We start from the raw sequence: 14017 nt of genomic DNA on the forward strand, positions 1-14017 counted from the left end.
AACAATTCATAAATCAAATTTGGCTACAGATTATTGTCTTTGGGGTAATAATTTAGAATTAAAATGTCATGAAGGCTGTAGATACCTGGAGGCACATATGATGTCTCTTTGGCAACAACATCAAGAAGCAGAAACCAATCATCCTCTCGCTCCCTCACAGGCTGGAGGATTTTCTGCATCTCCCCCTCTGTCAGTATCTCAATCTCTTCAACTACAACCTCCCTTTTGGACTCTACTGCTTTTACTTCTGTCACAGTAGAAATGATCTCTTTCTGATAGACGCCAGCCTGGGAAACTACTGCGAAACACAAGGAAATAGGACTGTAATGCACTGAAAACAAACATGGACGAGTTAAGACGGACTGAAACGCAGGTTTCAGATCTGCAGTACCTGGTGGCACAAAGGATGGCTCTCTAAGAGGAACATCGAGCGGCACAAACCAGTCGTCTTCTCTGGCCGTCACACCCTGTTGCAGTGCCACTACCAACGTTTTACTTGGAAGTTCTTCCATTTCAGCACCTCCAACCAAAACTTTTTCCTTCACCGCAACTGATAAGTGGAGTCAGAATAGAAGCTTTTTCTTCATCAGAAGCAGAAAGCGAGCGAGCGCAAAAAAATGAAAGCACAAGAAGCCCAGGAATGGATTTGAACAAGAGTCGCAGTACCTGGTGGTACATGTGATGTTTCTCTGGGAAGACGCTCCAGTAACACAAACCAGTCGTCCTCTCTGTCCTTCACTGGCTGTCGGGGGATTTCTTGCGGGTACATCACTGCATGCTCTCTGACTTCTCTCTCTTCAAGTACCAATAATTCTTCTTTGACTTCTTCATGTTCTGCTTCTTCAACTCCAGAGGAGGAAGGCTCTTCATCCATCTGGACTCGATGCTCCACCGTAACTTTTAAGATAGATTTTTTGGAGGGGGCATCAGAAGCAGCAATGTGCATCTTCTTTGTAAGCAAGCAATCACAAAAAAAGCACAAGAGGACTACAAAATGAGCTGAAAAGCACTATATGGTGGTACATAAGAAGCCTCTAGGATTTCTTGTAGATAGCTTGATGCCTTTTCTATTATCTCACTCTTTTTAACTATTCCTCTCATCATAACTTCATGTTCTGCAGGTCAAAACACAAAAAGAAATCCTTCCTCAATTGTATCTTTAGACCGATATAACTGATGAGCAAATTCGGGAAAAGGTCGGCACTTCATAAGCAAGCGAGCATCAAATAAAGCCAGAGTGAGTGATAATATCTTTTGTTAAACAGAATAAGGTATCTGAGCAGTACCTGATGGTACATAAGAAGATTTTCTTGGAATCACATCCAGGAGCACAAACCAGTCATCATCCCTCTCTGTGACGCGTTGTGCCTGCGTGAACTCTGGTACACGCCATGCCTCCTCTTCTCTGATTTGCCTCTCCTCTACCTTAACCTCTGTTCTCACCACACGTTCTGTGACCTCGGTCTTTGAAGTGAGATACTGGCCTTCGTCCACCTGAGCACGTTCCACAGGGGTGACTGCTCGTGAGAAATGAGGACAGGGAAATTGCATTTGAACATGGAAAACCAAAAAAAAGCTTGTTGCAAGAGAAGCAGTCGACGATATGAGCAATAAAATATCAAAGGTATTCAACCCCACTCCCTCTGGGACACTGGCACTTTTTATTAGACTATCACAATAAAAGCAATATTACAGTTTCTATCAAATTTATTGAAAAATGTCTGAATAATACGCAGCAATTTTAAAACATTTTGAAGGAAATACAAGGATTTAATAAAAAGTGGAAGTCAGCATTCTGAAGCTGAATGACGCCATATCCACCTGCAGGTACGCATGTATTACACTCCCATGTGTTTGATGTAATGTTGTCACTGTTGTTGTTTCTATCCCTGTATGCACTCTCTCTTTCCACATGGCCTTGTCAATAAATCAATATTGAATCAATAAAGTTTGCATCAGGAAGAGTTTGTCAAATCATTCTATTGCAATGAGCAGATCTGTTTTGGCACCAGAAGGCACTCGGATCGATCTCAGAGAAGGGATAAACTACCAGACAGAAGAAAACTGTGAGGAAAGTGGATGTTTATAAGCCACTGCTTGCTAAAAATTAGTGATTGGTACGGTTTAAGGATACCTATTCCAAACGATACATCCACCTTCAAAACATGTGATCTAATTAATCTGCAAAGCATCCTGAGTGATTACTGTAGCTAAAATATGGAAAAATGTGTAATTTTAAGTATTTTTTTGGGGCCTTTGGAATAATAGATCACAATTGTCTGGAGGAACGTGGAGAAGATATTACTTGTTTTTCAAGCTTGTAAAGATATAATTCCAGGTACAAAACAAAATGTAGTTGGTTAATATGTTATTGTCATGTCAAAAAAAAAGTGGCCTTCACTTTTTTGCCTCTATAGCGATGTAAGTATATTAGAAAGATTAGTCTAATTGCACACCAAAATACTGTACCTGGTGGTATGTAAAGAGGTTTGTATGGAGGCCGGTCAAAAAGTAGGAACCACACGTCCAAATCATCCACCTGAGTCTCAGCCTGATGCAGCTTCGTGACGTCTCTCTGTGTCCTCTCCTCGAGTAATTCTGACTTTTGCTGCACGCCCTCTTCCTCCATCTTCCCCTCGGAAATGACACCATCCTGAATCTGCACACCTTGCATACTTTCACCTGTCTGTCCTTCTACAATAGTCACTCTCTTCTTAGTCTTTCTCTCCACCTTCTGGTACGTTACTACGGAAGCAGTGCCGACAACGTCTGGAGAGCCAAACTTCTCCTCCACCTCTTCTTGCCATTCTCTTTCTATCTGGCGTAATTTCTCTCTCAAATTATCATCTAGCAGAGTCTCATCTGTCACTTCTATTCTGCTCTCCTGTTTCACTGTGATTTCTTCATCTTCAGGCAACAAACCTTTGAAAAACACCTGCTTTATTTGCTCGTCCAATTCATCGTCATCAGTATCTTCTGTTTCCATTCCTTCTGTTCTTATTCTCACAGAATTCCTCACCACCTTGTCTGTGACCATCTTAGCTTGTTGTTCCTGCTGCATGGCTCTCATTTCCTCCTTCAACTTTTCCACCTCGTCTTCCCCAAGCTCTTCCTCTATCACTTTCAGGAGTCTCACTGCTTTTTCATCGACCACTTGCAGCCTTTCCTCGAGGTTCCTCACTTCCCTCAGCTTCATTTCTAAAGCCTCCCCCTCTGCCATTTTGTCTACAACGGTGATCGTTTCCTGCAACCTCTCTATGATCTCCTGGGTGCTCAGCTCCTGTTCTGTGGCAGGCAGAACAGATTCCTCCTTTTGTAAGTAGAGCTGGCCAGCAGGAGAGACTAGGGAACAACAAGGGAAGTGATACAGTGAGCCAGAACACGAACGAGGAGACTTTTTCCCTAGAAACAGTACAAGAGCATAAAACTCCAAACAAATGCACGAAGAAACTCACACAGAGGTTTTCCACCAGCCTCAAGCGAAGACATGCCGTGGATTCGATCAAAGTAGAGAAACCAATCGTCTTGCTGCATCAGTGATAGTTGCAATAGCCGGTCCATAGAGCTCTTTTTTGACAAGCTGATTTTAGCTGACAACATCAAGAGACACAATACATTTTTATACCGAACAAACACGAACAGATATCAAACCGCAAATGGCTAGCAAACCCATTGCTTTGTTTGTCATTGGTAAATGCAGCATAAATAGGTGTATATGTTGATAATAAATGATTTTTGATATCACATCAAAACCAAATATGAGTGTAGAGCTCCACTCAGAATCCCATGTTGCACACTGTTCAGTACCGTATGAGTTGAATGGAGTGAATGAAAAAAAAGGAGGAGCCGTGTAGATACCTGGTTGTTTCACAAAATCAAAAGGTGGCAGATAAGGGAAAGGAGGCTGGCGATGCAAGAGCGCAGACCACTCGTCTTTCTTCCTCAGCGGCCGCTCGTCAGTCGGCAGTTCCTCTTCCGGTTCGCCAACAGTCTGGCTAACGGTTTGAGAGACGGCGCTCTCAGACTGTGTGGCCTGCCAGGTGACTGTGACTGTTTGAGTGGATTGCCCTTCCTCCCAGGACCGAGAGAAAGTAGGCTGAGACTCCCCTCTGGCTGCGAAGACATGACGAGGTGATGGCGGTTATGCAATCATTCAGCTGCAGCGATGACGACCACTGTGAAAGCCTCACAGTGCTTCAAGCATGTTTTTAACCAAGCTGGATGCCAAGCAGACTGTTGTGAGTCCAGTAAGACAATGTTAGTACAAGAAGGAGGACGGAAGGACGGACGCCTTTCATACTGCAGGACGAGAGCAAGAGACGAACATAAAACTGTAAAAGGTCCCAGTTTAATTGTTTAGTGACAGCTACTGGTGATGAGTGAGTCTGTCAGTTAGGAGGTGAAACCAACAAACTGCAAGCAAATGAACCTTGTTGTCCAACTCGCATCAAGCGCACGCTTAGGAAATTGCCAAAAACTGATGAACAGCGGGCTCAAGCTGAGAATGGTTTTGTGTAGACGAGTCTGTGAGTCTCCAAAGATACGCTGGGATCATATCAAGGAATGCACATGGTAGGAGTGGCTCCTGAAGACTGAACTGGGTCAAAAGCAACATTTCGGAGGTTTGAAGCATGAGAAAGCAGATGACTCACAAAAACGAGTGTTAAATGGTGCCATAAGCGATTAGTGTGCAGCGTCACACACCGAGTGGTACCTGAGAGATCAGGGGAAGGCTGCGGTTTGTCAGAAGCCATCATCAGCGACCAGTCATCAACCTCAGACCTGGTTGATGCTGACAGTCTCTGCAGAAACTGGAGAGTGTCCTCTCCAGCTGCAGGAGCGAGACACATCAGAGAGCAGTTCATATAATGCGAAATGCACTTTTCCCTCACAGCTCCACACACTCGGACGTACCTCCGTCTAGGTTTCGGGACAGCCGCTTGCTTGCGGAGCGCGTGAAGCGAGGAGCCGGTCGGTCTATCATGGAGCTGGCCTGGCGGGTCTGGGCCTGAGTGCGACCGCTGTACCTGAACTTCGAGCCCAGCATCATGAAGCGGCGCGACGAGGGAGGCTCCACGGTTGAAACCCTGAGCGAGAGATATACAGTTTGACAACGTTACAAAAGATTTAAAACAAAATCAGAGTGTTGATGTTATGTAACAGACAAAATCTTCAGGGATTAATTCTAAGGTCAGGACCATGAGTGTGTAGCTTTCCCTCTGTGGTTAAACAGCCAAGGAGCCGATAAAAGGCTTAAGCTAGAGTGACCACAGAGCCAATTATCCCGGGGAGAGCAGGAACCCAAGTATGACCTCTGTTGCCAGGCAGAGAAATGTCATTCAGAATCAAGCCGTCTTTACCTGAAGAAGGTGTGATGTTCAACGCAAACTTTCCACAGCTTCTTGGAGGCTTTGTAGTTGGGCAGCTTGAAGCCGATGGTGCTTTCATACTGTTCTTGCTGGAAGGAAACAAGGTTAAAAATAAAACAATCAGATCATATTATTTGTGTGCATCTTTTATAAATATCTGAAATTGATGCATGAATGAATATAGCTCCCAGCCAAATAAGAAAAGTCAAAGAACATCTTTAATTACATGCATATAATTTACCTCCGACGGCCTGATTTTAATAAAGAAGCTGCTCCGTTTATAAGAGATCTTGAGCACTTTGGGCCAGGGGAACCGGTTGATCCTCAGCTTGTCCTTGTAAACCATCAAACCACCGGAGCAGACGCCCAGTGTGATGTCGACCCCGTCCAGATCCTTCGATGCAAAAACACAGGATGAGACAGTTACAGCATGAAACACTGACTGCACGCCACCCTGCACTTACAACAAACTGTCACTGGGAGGCAGAGTTTCTCACACATGAGACCATGTTGTTTGAGGTCATGGAGTTTGAAACATTATTAATCTCTCTGGGTTTCTGAAAGGGGGCTGACATCAATTTTTGTAATTAATCCTGGATGCCACTGATGTAACACAAGCAAGATACACTACAGCAAATATGTCAACAGCTTTAAAAATTAAAGGAAGTACATAAACTGACTTTGCTTCATTTTTTGGGGGGAGAATTTCTACAATCAAAAACGTGCAAAGTTTTCATTCAAACAAAGTTTACCTTAGCTTGGTGCAAGTCAACTCCATACATGGCAAGTTTCTTGGCGTTCTCCAGAAACAACATGTCTGCTTGGGCGGGACTCATTGACCTGGACACATACAGATAAGAGGGGCCTTTTATTTTTAGGGGTTTGAGGGTTAAAAAAAAAAAAAAAAGAAAAGCGTAAAAGATGTCATTACAGTTCATTTCAATCCGTGGTAATCACCTGTATGTGCGGTGCAACTCCATCACTTTTTCCTCCAGCTCTTTACTCTGTCCGGGGGCCAGGTTCAGATCTTTGACGTAGTCGGCTCCGTGGAGCTCTGGGTCGTACTCGCCCAGCTCAGACTGGGCGGTGTAGGAGCCCAGCAGGGACAGCGTGACGAAGGAACAGGGGAGGATGCCGCGCATGATGTCCTTCCTCAACTGGAGGCAAAGAAAGTACCTGGAGAGGAGGAGAAGAAAGGGAAAAAAAAAAAGAAGTTAAAATCAGCTTTTCATGTTAAAATATCACTCCAGAGGCAAAAACTATTTGGGTCATCCGGTGATGTGGTGTTTTTAATCTGAAAAATTGGGTGGAGTATCATCAATACGCTGTCTCAAGAGAACCAGATGAAGGAAACTGCAGTCAATGCAGTACTTGGGTATAGTTAAGATTACAGTCGTGAGGACGAGGAGCAATACTATGCTCAGTGTGAGCCACACTCTTCTTTTCTTTTTAGCTCTCATACTGTCGCTGTATGTCGTCTGTCCCATGCTGAGCTCGTCCTCAGACGCCACAGACACTCACCTGGTGAGGTCTTCAGTGAGCTGAGCAGGATCCGGAGGGTAAAACTTTGCGCTGAATGTAAACTCGTAGACAGCACCAGCAACCTGTTTCCGGATCTCTTTGGCGGGGTCCAACCACGTCTGAGGAAAATATCGGGAGGGGTAAACATACCAAAGGTTAATAATAAATTTCTTCTCGGCCTCATAGAGATGATCAGTTTGTGCCGCCAGCCCACCTTGCTGGTCGGAGTTTCCCAGTTTGCGAGGCCGAAGTAGTCTTTCTCCATCAGGTTGATGTGGTCACAGACCTTGGAGAACAGTTCTTGTCCTTTAGCATGTTTCTGAAAAGAAAACAGAGCGAGGGTTCATGAGAATTGATCTGGAGCCACACTGTTGCACAAAGAACCCGTGTAATTTGGGCTCTTACGTCAAGCTCACACTCAAACTGAGTGTCGTCCAGTAAGGTGACTTTGCATTGCATGGTTTTCTGACGTTTGGAGCCTTTGGCCTCTTCAGATTTCTGCTCGGTCTTCTTCTCTTTGGCAGGCTTCTCTTTCTTTGCCTGCTCTGTCGTCTTTTCCTCTGGTTTAGCTTCTTCCTCCTCCGGCTCTGCTGGTTTTTCCTCTTGTTTCTCGTCTGTATCTTCCTTTTTCACCTCCTCTGCATCTTCAGGGTCCTCCTTTACTGCAGTTTCTGCTTTCGCCTCCTCCTGAGGGGGCTGACAGAGGAAACAAGACAGTTTACAGAGTGTATATGAGAAAAATACAATTTCATATCATTCAAAAGGTAATTCATCAAATCAGTTATTTATTCATAGCATACATACTGGAATTTCCTCCTTTATTTTTTTTTTTACATTTTGATTGAATTAAAAAAGGAAAATCTTCTCTTTCTAAATATTCTATATTTTGAGATGTTGTATTTTTCATTGTTATGACTTCAGCTGAAAGTACAAAGAGCAAGAAACAGACAGTCTCAAATACAAATGGAACAAGATTACGTAAAAAATGTTGTTCCCCGGTATATTCTACAATGTAAAAAGCTCTTTAATCATCACTCTGAGGAAGTGTGGACATGCAGATGTCGAGAGTAGCTTTGGCTCAGACCGGCACGAGTTAGTGCTGCTTCAGCGCAGCAGAGGTGCTCCGGCTGAGGGAGGTCGCCACATGATGAAAAATTTATCAGCAGGAAAAAGAAAACACAGCTTTGTCTACGACGACACACTGAGCCACGTGATCCTGCGTGAAGGGCTTATTTTAGAAGCTTGATTTGTAGTTACGTTTAACTATAAAAGCACCGGAGATTGTGAACCGTTTCTGTTGTTTAACACTTCAGCTTGGAGTTTTGAAAATTTGTCAGATCGGTCCAATAAGATGGACGGAGGTCAGTCAGACGTTATATAATTTCTCGTCCTCGTCTCTGACGTTCCACTCACCTGCGTCTCTGCGCTGCTCACAGAGTGTTGATCAGGAGTCGCTTCGACCTCCGGCTCAGTTTTGAGCTCGGGCTCAGGAGCAGCGATCGGCGCTTTCACCTTCTCCTCGCCCCCTTTCTCCTCCTTCTTTCCTTTGTTCTTCCCTTTCTCCTTTTTCTTTCCCTTCTCCTGCTTCTCCTCTTTCTTTTCCGCCTCCTTTTCCTTCTCTTCTTTCTTCTTGGGCTCCTCTTTCCCCTTCTCCTCCTTTTTTGACTCCTCTTTTGGTTTCTCTTCTTCCTTCTTTTTTGCCTTTTCCTCCTTCACTTTGTCATCCTCCTTCTTAGTCTTTTCCTCGTCTTTCTTTTTCGTCTTTTCAGCCTCCTTGGCTTTCTCCTCTTCTTTCTTCTTTGCCTTCTCCTCCTCTCGCTTCTTTACACGCTCATCTTCTTCTGCTTTCTTTTTCGCTTTCTCCTCTTCTCTTTTCTTTGCCCTTTCCTCTTCCTCTGCTTTCCTTTTTGCCTTTTCCTCTTCCTTCTTTTTCACCTTGTCCTCCTTGTCTTTTTTCTTTGACTCTTTCTTCTTGTCTCCTTTTTCCTCCTCTTTCTTTCCAGCCTCTGCCTCTTTTCCTTTAACTTCAGCAGCGGGGGCCTCCTTCTTTTCTTCTTCCTTCTTTTCTGACTTTTCCTCCTCCTTTTCTAAACTCTGCTGGGCCTCCTCCTCCTCCTCCTTCTTTTTCGACTTTTCCTCTTCCTTTTTACTTTCGCTCACTTTTGCCTCGTTCTTTTCTTCCGCTTTCTTCTTGGCCTCTTTCTTTTTCTTTTTACTGCCTTTTTTCTCAACTTTCTCCTCCACCTTCTCCTTTTCCTCCTTTTCTTGGACTTTTTCCTCCTTCTTCTTCACTTCTTTGACCTCAGGTTTCTCCTCTGGCTTCGCCTCCTTTTCTTCAGGTTTCACCTCGTCTGTCTTCTCCTCTTCTGCCTTGTCAGCTTTCTCTTCCTTCTCCTCCCTTGCTTTCTCTGCCTCGAAGCCCTCTCCCTCGGAGCACTGCGAGCGCCGTTTGAGGAAGGACGTGAAGAGGCGAGAGAGGCCTTTGCCAGCGGAGGTCCTGGTACGAGGCTTCAGCTGCTCTTCCTCGGGGGAGGCAGCAACGTCGGCGGGCCCAGGCTCCGCCGCCGCCTCCTCCTCCTCGGGCTTCTTGCCCGACTTCTCGCCCTCCGGCTCCGCCGCCGCCGCCTCGGTCTTCTGTTTGCTCTCCGGTTCGGGTTCGGGCTCGGCACCGCTGGTCTTCTGCTTGCCCTCGGTGTCCGCCTCACTCACAGCGCTCGCCTCTGTTGTCATGGTAGCCACTGGGAAGGAGAGCAGAAGGGAGTCAGGGAGGGTGGAAAGGTCACAGCGCTGTGCAGCGTGTGACGGTGCACTTCGCGGCTACACTTGGCACACAGCAAACAAGATTTGGAGGAACGGGCCGCTCACCCGGGAGCGGGAAACCTCGCACTTCACTTTGCTGTGAACGCAAACAAAGGTCACGGACGGGCTTACCCACGATGCCTTGAAAAGTGAGAAGTCGTGCATTTCTACAGAAACATTATCTACACCAAGTTTTGACATTTTTTGTCTCGTGAGAAAGTGAATGAACAAATAAATGAATCTAATAGCTGAACAATGACTATGAATTATTAAAATATTTGGCAGCTGAATTGATGGAAGAAGAAAGAAAAAAAAAAAAAAAAGATTCCTTAGTTATAGCTCTACTAGTTAGACCCAAGATATTGAATTCTATGTTACAACTACATTTAACTGTGTTTGGCCCTAATTGTCCTCACTTCAATATTCAGATTATTCCTCAGCAAACACAACCCAGACTCATTTTCTAAAACATGAAGCCAAACCGCCACCCACAGGCTGCGTTTTAACTCAAACACACATTCTCACTCGCACATACACAAATGTCATGTCGCCGCACAATAGCCTCCCTTGTTGAACAGTGTGTCTGTGTCCACAAGGAGTTCTGAGGATGAACTCGAAACGCTGCCCATTGCAGCCTCATTAAATCTTGCTCACACAAAGGAGGCATTCTGCTCTGGATCTGCTTATTAGCACCGCCTGGATCATCCTCACCCAGGATGCCCGGCTCTCTCACACACACACACACCCACACTCATCCCACTCAGGTCACCTAAGGCACTGGGATTAGGGCGCATTACCATATAGTCCTCAAAAGTATACAGTCAATACAATGTGTTAATCACATTTTACCATTTGTCTTTTGTAATCTGCCGGTAATATGGTGGGAAAACTAAGAACAAAGGTGCCTAAAAATATCACGATGTGTTTCGCTGTGACAGTGCGCAGTTTAATAAGAACAGCTTTGTTTCACTGATGTGGCAGCAAGAGGACAGATCTGGTATATTTAGAAACTTCTAACCAGCTGATTAAATTGCACAATGTACTAAAATACACTATTATGCAATCACTCTGCACCTCTCCCAGGTGAGCTCTATTAGTTACAACGGCTCGGATCATGGCCGACTCCGAAATATTCACAAAGACAGAGAAGCGTCCCCCGTCAAGGCCTTGTCTAATTGGTGACTAATGTGGCTGTGTTTGTCTCTTCCATATGTAGTTCAAGTCCCACCCCAGTCTGTATGGAGCGAGGGGGTGGGGGGTTTCTGTCTGCCTGTCTGATGCTAGACAGGCCAATCTTCCAGATGTACAGGGCCGCCCCAAAGGGGTGCAGCCTGGCCCGCTGCTATACCATGCGCTTCTCACTGGCACTACAGGACAGCAGGGGAGGAGGAGGGGGCGCACACACACACACACACACACACACACACACACACACACACACACACACACACACACACACACACACACACACACACACACACACACACACACACACACACACACACACGGAGGACCAAATCCTCTTTAGCCCTCCCATTGTTTGTGTCCAGTGACCAATAACTGTGCTGCACAATATAACTAATCCTTGCTACCCTTCCCCCAACAAGACCCCCCATAGGCCTATTCCCTAGGTCACCACACACACACACACACGCGCGCACGCACGCACACACATACACACGCACACGTACACACTGGTATGCATCAGTGCTCTTGGGCTCCTCTGGGTCTTTTAATGCTCTGTCATCTCAATTCTGATTGTCAGGAAACAGACATGCTCCTAATGGACCAGCTGAGCTTGTGTCTGCTGCCTCCTCCATTTTGTGTTGCCTTCCTAACATCTCTGCTGTCAGCCAGCTGAGCGGCGTGAACCTTCATCAGCGCCGCAATCAAGACAGCCACAGCTGATCGGTGCAGCATCCCTTAGTGTAAAGAGTACAATGATAATTAGATGAAATATTACTGTGCAGTGAAAAGAGGAAAAAAATCTGTCCTCAATTGTGCATAATTAGTGTGCGTAATGTGAGAAATTATAGATGAAGTAGGCCACCCCGAGCTCGGAAAAGACCTGCTGGGTCAGGTGCACACACCGGGACTGAGGTTAAATAAGGATTTCATAGCGAGCTCCTCTTAATTGAATCCAATGTGCCTGCAGGAAGCCAATTTGACGTCTGAAGCCACTAGATAAGATTCAGTAAATTTCACTTAAAACTGACCACAGATCAGCCTTTAACTGTGGGAAGTTTAAATTATGTATGGTTAATGTGTTTTAATTCAAACAAACAACCAAAAAAATGTTAGGAGTGACATGAAACTAGGTGTTTTAGATCAAAACGCTTAGATATGAATCGGTTTGGATCGAAAATGACTATTCAACATTGATGTTTCAGTGCTGATGTGTGTACCTGTGAATATATTTGTGTAGCGCAGTGAGAAGACGTCCATCGATTGAGGAAGATCTTACAGAGGTTGAGGAGGTGCGTTATATAAATAGCTGCACGTTCGCAAGATGCAGGGACTCATTAGCTGGACAAGCTCATATCTATTTCTGTTCGCCGTTTCTTTACTTCACACAACACGCACATGTGCACACGCATGTTGCACATGCATCATTTACATTTCCGGCCTCGTTCTTCGGGACTGTATTTATTTTGCACGCAAAGCGCTGTTTTTGTCGCCGTCAACGCCGGGCTGCGAAGAGCACGAGACGTATGAAGACGGTTACAATGCAGGTATAGTAGGACATAAAGAAAGCATGTTTCCTGGGCACAGCTTAAGGAATTAGAAGGAGTTTAGAGTTAATCATCCCCCCGAGGGACCAAGTGAGATTATCTCCATCTACCTGCCTACAGAATCTATCTCACTGTCTCCCTCCACTCCGATTCTCCCTCTCTCAGTTTAAGTCTCTAGGATCTGTGTGTGTGTGTGTGCGTGTGTGTGAGGGGGAGAGGAAGAAGAGCTGGCAGAAGCACAGTGGCGATCTGCTGTGCTGATTCATGGTTTTATGCCGAGCCCCGCCTACCTGGCTGAAAATCAACAGAAATAAACTGAAGGCCAAGATATCAGTCCTCCGGCCACATGGTGGCTCCTATTAACCTCTCGGCGTAAACACAGACACACACATGCCAACACGCACGCCAACATGTGCCTCAATGATCTGTCCGTTCAGTTAACCTACATGTAATGATCGGCAACACTGTAAAATGAAAGCCAACGGGCAGGTGGGATCCACTTTTTTTCAAAACTTGCGGGTGGCAGCTCTCGGACAAAAGGGTGCTGGAGTTAATTTTTGTCTAGTTCTCCATGTAAACCGATCCCAAACCAAGTTCTACACTAATCAATACACACAGATGGCCCGTGAGCCCCCACGCTGTAACATGAACTGACATGGGAAAAGAATGAAGTAGCCTGATTGATTAACTGTGGTTGCCTTGAAAGCAATTTGGAACTCGTATCCAGCATCGCCTCAGACGAAGCCATCAGAAGGAGCTTTACACCTGCACCATATTGCACATTTTGCTGCGGGATTAAAAGAAATAAAAGATGGTACAATTTGTTTTATTCCTCCATTTGAATAAGAATATTTGTGTGGATCGATTTCAGAGTTTTGCTTCAAGTTTGAGGCTAACCCTAACCCCTGCTCGGCCTCGTCCACAAAGGAAAAGAGCAAACGGCCGCTGTAGGATGTGTCGTCCGTTCCCTATTTAGTAGCGCTCACACAACAGAGTAGTAGTCTAACTGCACGAATGCATCATAACTCCCAAAAGAGGATTAACACCAGCAAGCTCTTCTGGGACCAGGGTGACCTCACTCTCACACAGCAGAGCCTAAAACATCCTTCAACATCACTTCGGCAGCTCTGCGTTCACGATGCTGCTGATTCAGCAGCAGCACTCAAACCCACCCACCCAGCCCGTCTTATCTCTGTCATTTTTTAACCTCTCTATTTACTTGTGTTGCTCATGCAAAACCCTCATCAGTTCCCGTTGCATTAATACCGCCTCTCTCTCCCTCTTTCTCTCCCTCATCCTCCCTCCGTCATCTCTGCAACGCTTCATAAAAGATTATCTGACTATATATATTCAGCAGTATCATCAATGGCGCGGGGGGCTTATTGGATGAGTGCGTTATGGGTTGCACAGGCGTGCACGGCGAGAGACACACACTCGCATATTCCGCCCTCCAGCAAAGATGGGATATTTTTAACTCGTGCACACTCCTCATGGGGGTTAAATCAAGTCAAGTCAGGCAGAAAGTGAAATTCAAAGCGGCGCGATCCTGGAAGAGGATGAAATAAAACAACATCTGTACATGTGAGGCAGACTCTT

At 45.5% G+C, this 14017-nt stretch overlaps 1 protein-coding gene across 12 annotated transcripts in view; it reads right to left on the reverse strand.

Moving 5' to 3' along the window:
• LOC308114784 (uncharacterized protein) overlaps positions 1-14017 on the reverse strand; it is a 32958-nt gene that overhangs the window by 13306 nt on the left and 5635 nt on the right. For 10 of the 12 annotated variants that reach the window (XM_080471958.1, XM_080471953.1, XM_080471961.1 and 7 more), the window contains exons 2-18: positions 8304-9628; positions 7296-7586; positions 7105-7209; positions 6891-7009; positions 6327-6545; positions 6122-6209; positions 5611-5763; positions 5361-5458; positions 4915-5087; positions 4715-4831; positions 3859-4113; positions 3456-3590; positions 2470-3342; positions 1287-1517; positions 667-897; positions 392-550; positions 86-298 (exon numbers count right to left, since the gene is read on the reverse strand). In XM_080471958.1, the coding sequence (XP_080328084.1) occupies positions 86-298; positions 392-550; positions 667-897; positions 1287-1517; positions 2470-3342; positions 3456-3590; positions 3859-4113; positions 4715-4831; positions 4915-5087; positions 5361-5458; positions 5611-5763; positions 6122-6209; positions 6327-6545; positions 6891-7009; positions 7105-7209; positions 7296-7586; positions 8304-9620 (4777 nt within the window). In that variant the 5' untranslated portion in view covers positions 9621-9628. Of the gene's footprint in view, positions 1-85; positions 299-391; positions 551-666; positions 898-1286; positions 1518-2469; positions 3343-3455; positions 3591-3858; positions 4114-4714; positions 4832-4914; positions 5088-5360; positions 5459-5610; positions 5764-6121; positions 6210-6326; positions 6546-6890; positions 7010-7104; positions 7210-7295; positions 7587-8303; positions 9629-9755; positions 9787-14017 lie in introns of those variants that run through there. The other 2 variants (XM_080471957.1, XM_080471962.1) reach the window with 2 other exon arrangements.

The sequence above is a fragment of the Lipophrys pholis genome, assembly GCF_963383615.2.
Source record: "Lipophrys pholis genome assembly, chromosome: 9".
In the NCBI taxonomy this organism is placed as follows: Eukaryota; Metazoa; Chordata; class Actinopteri; order Blenniiformes; family Blenniidae; genus Lipophrys; species Lipophrys pholis.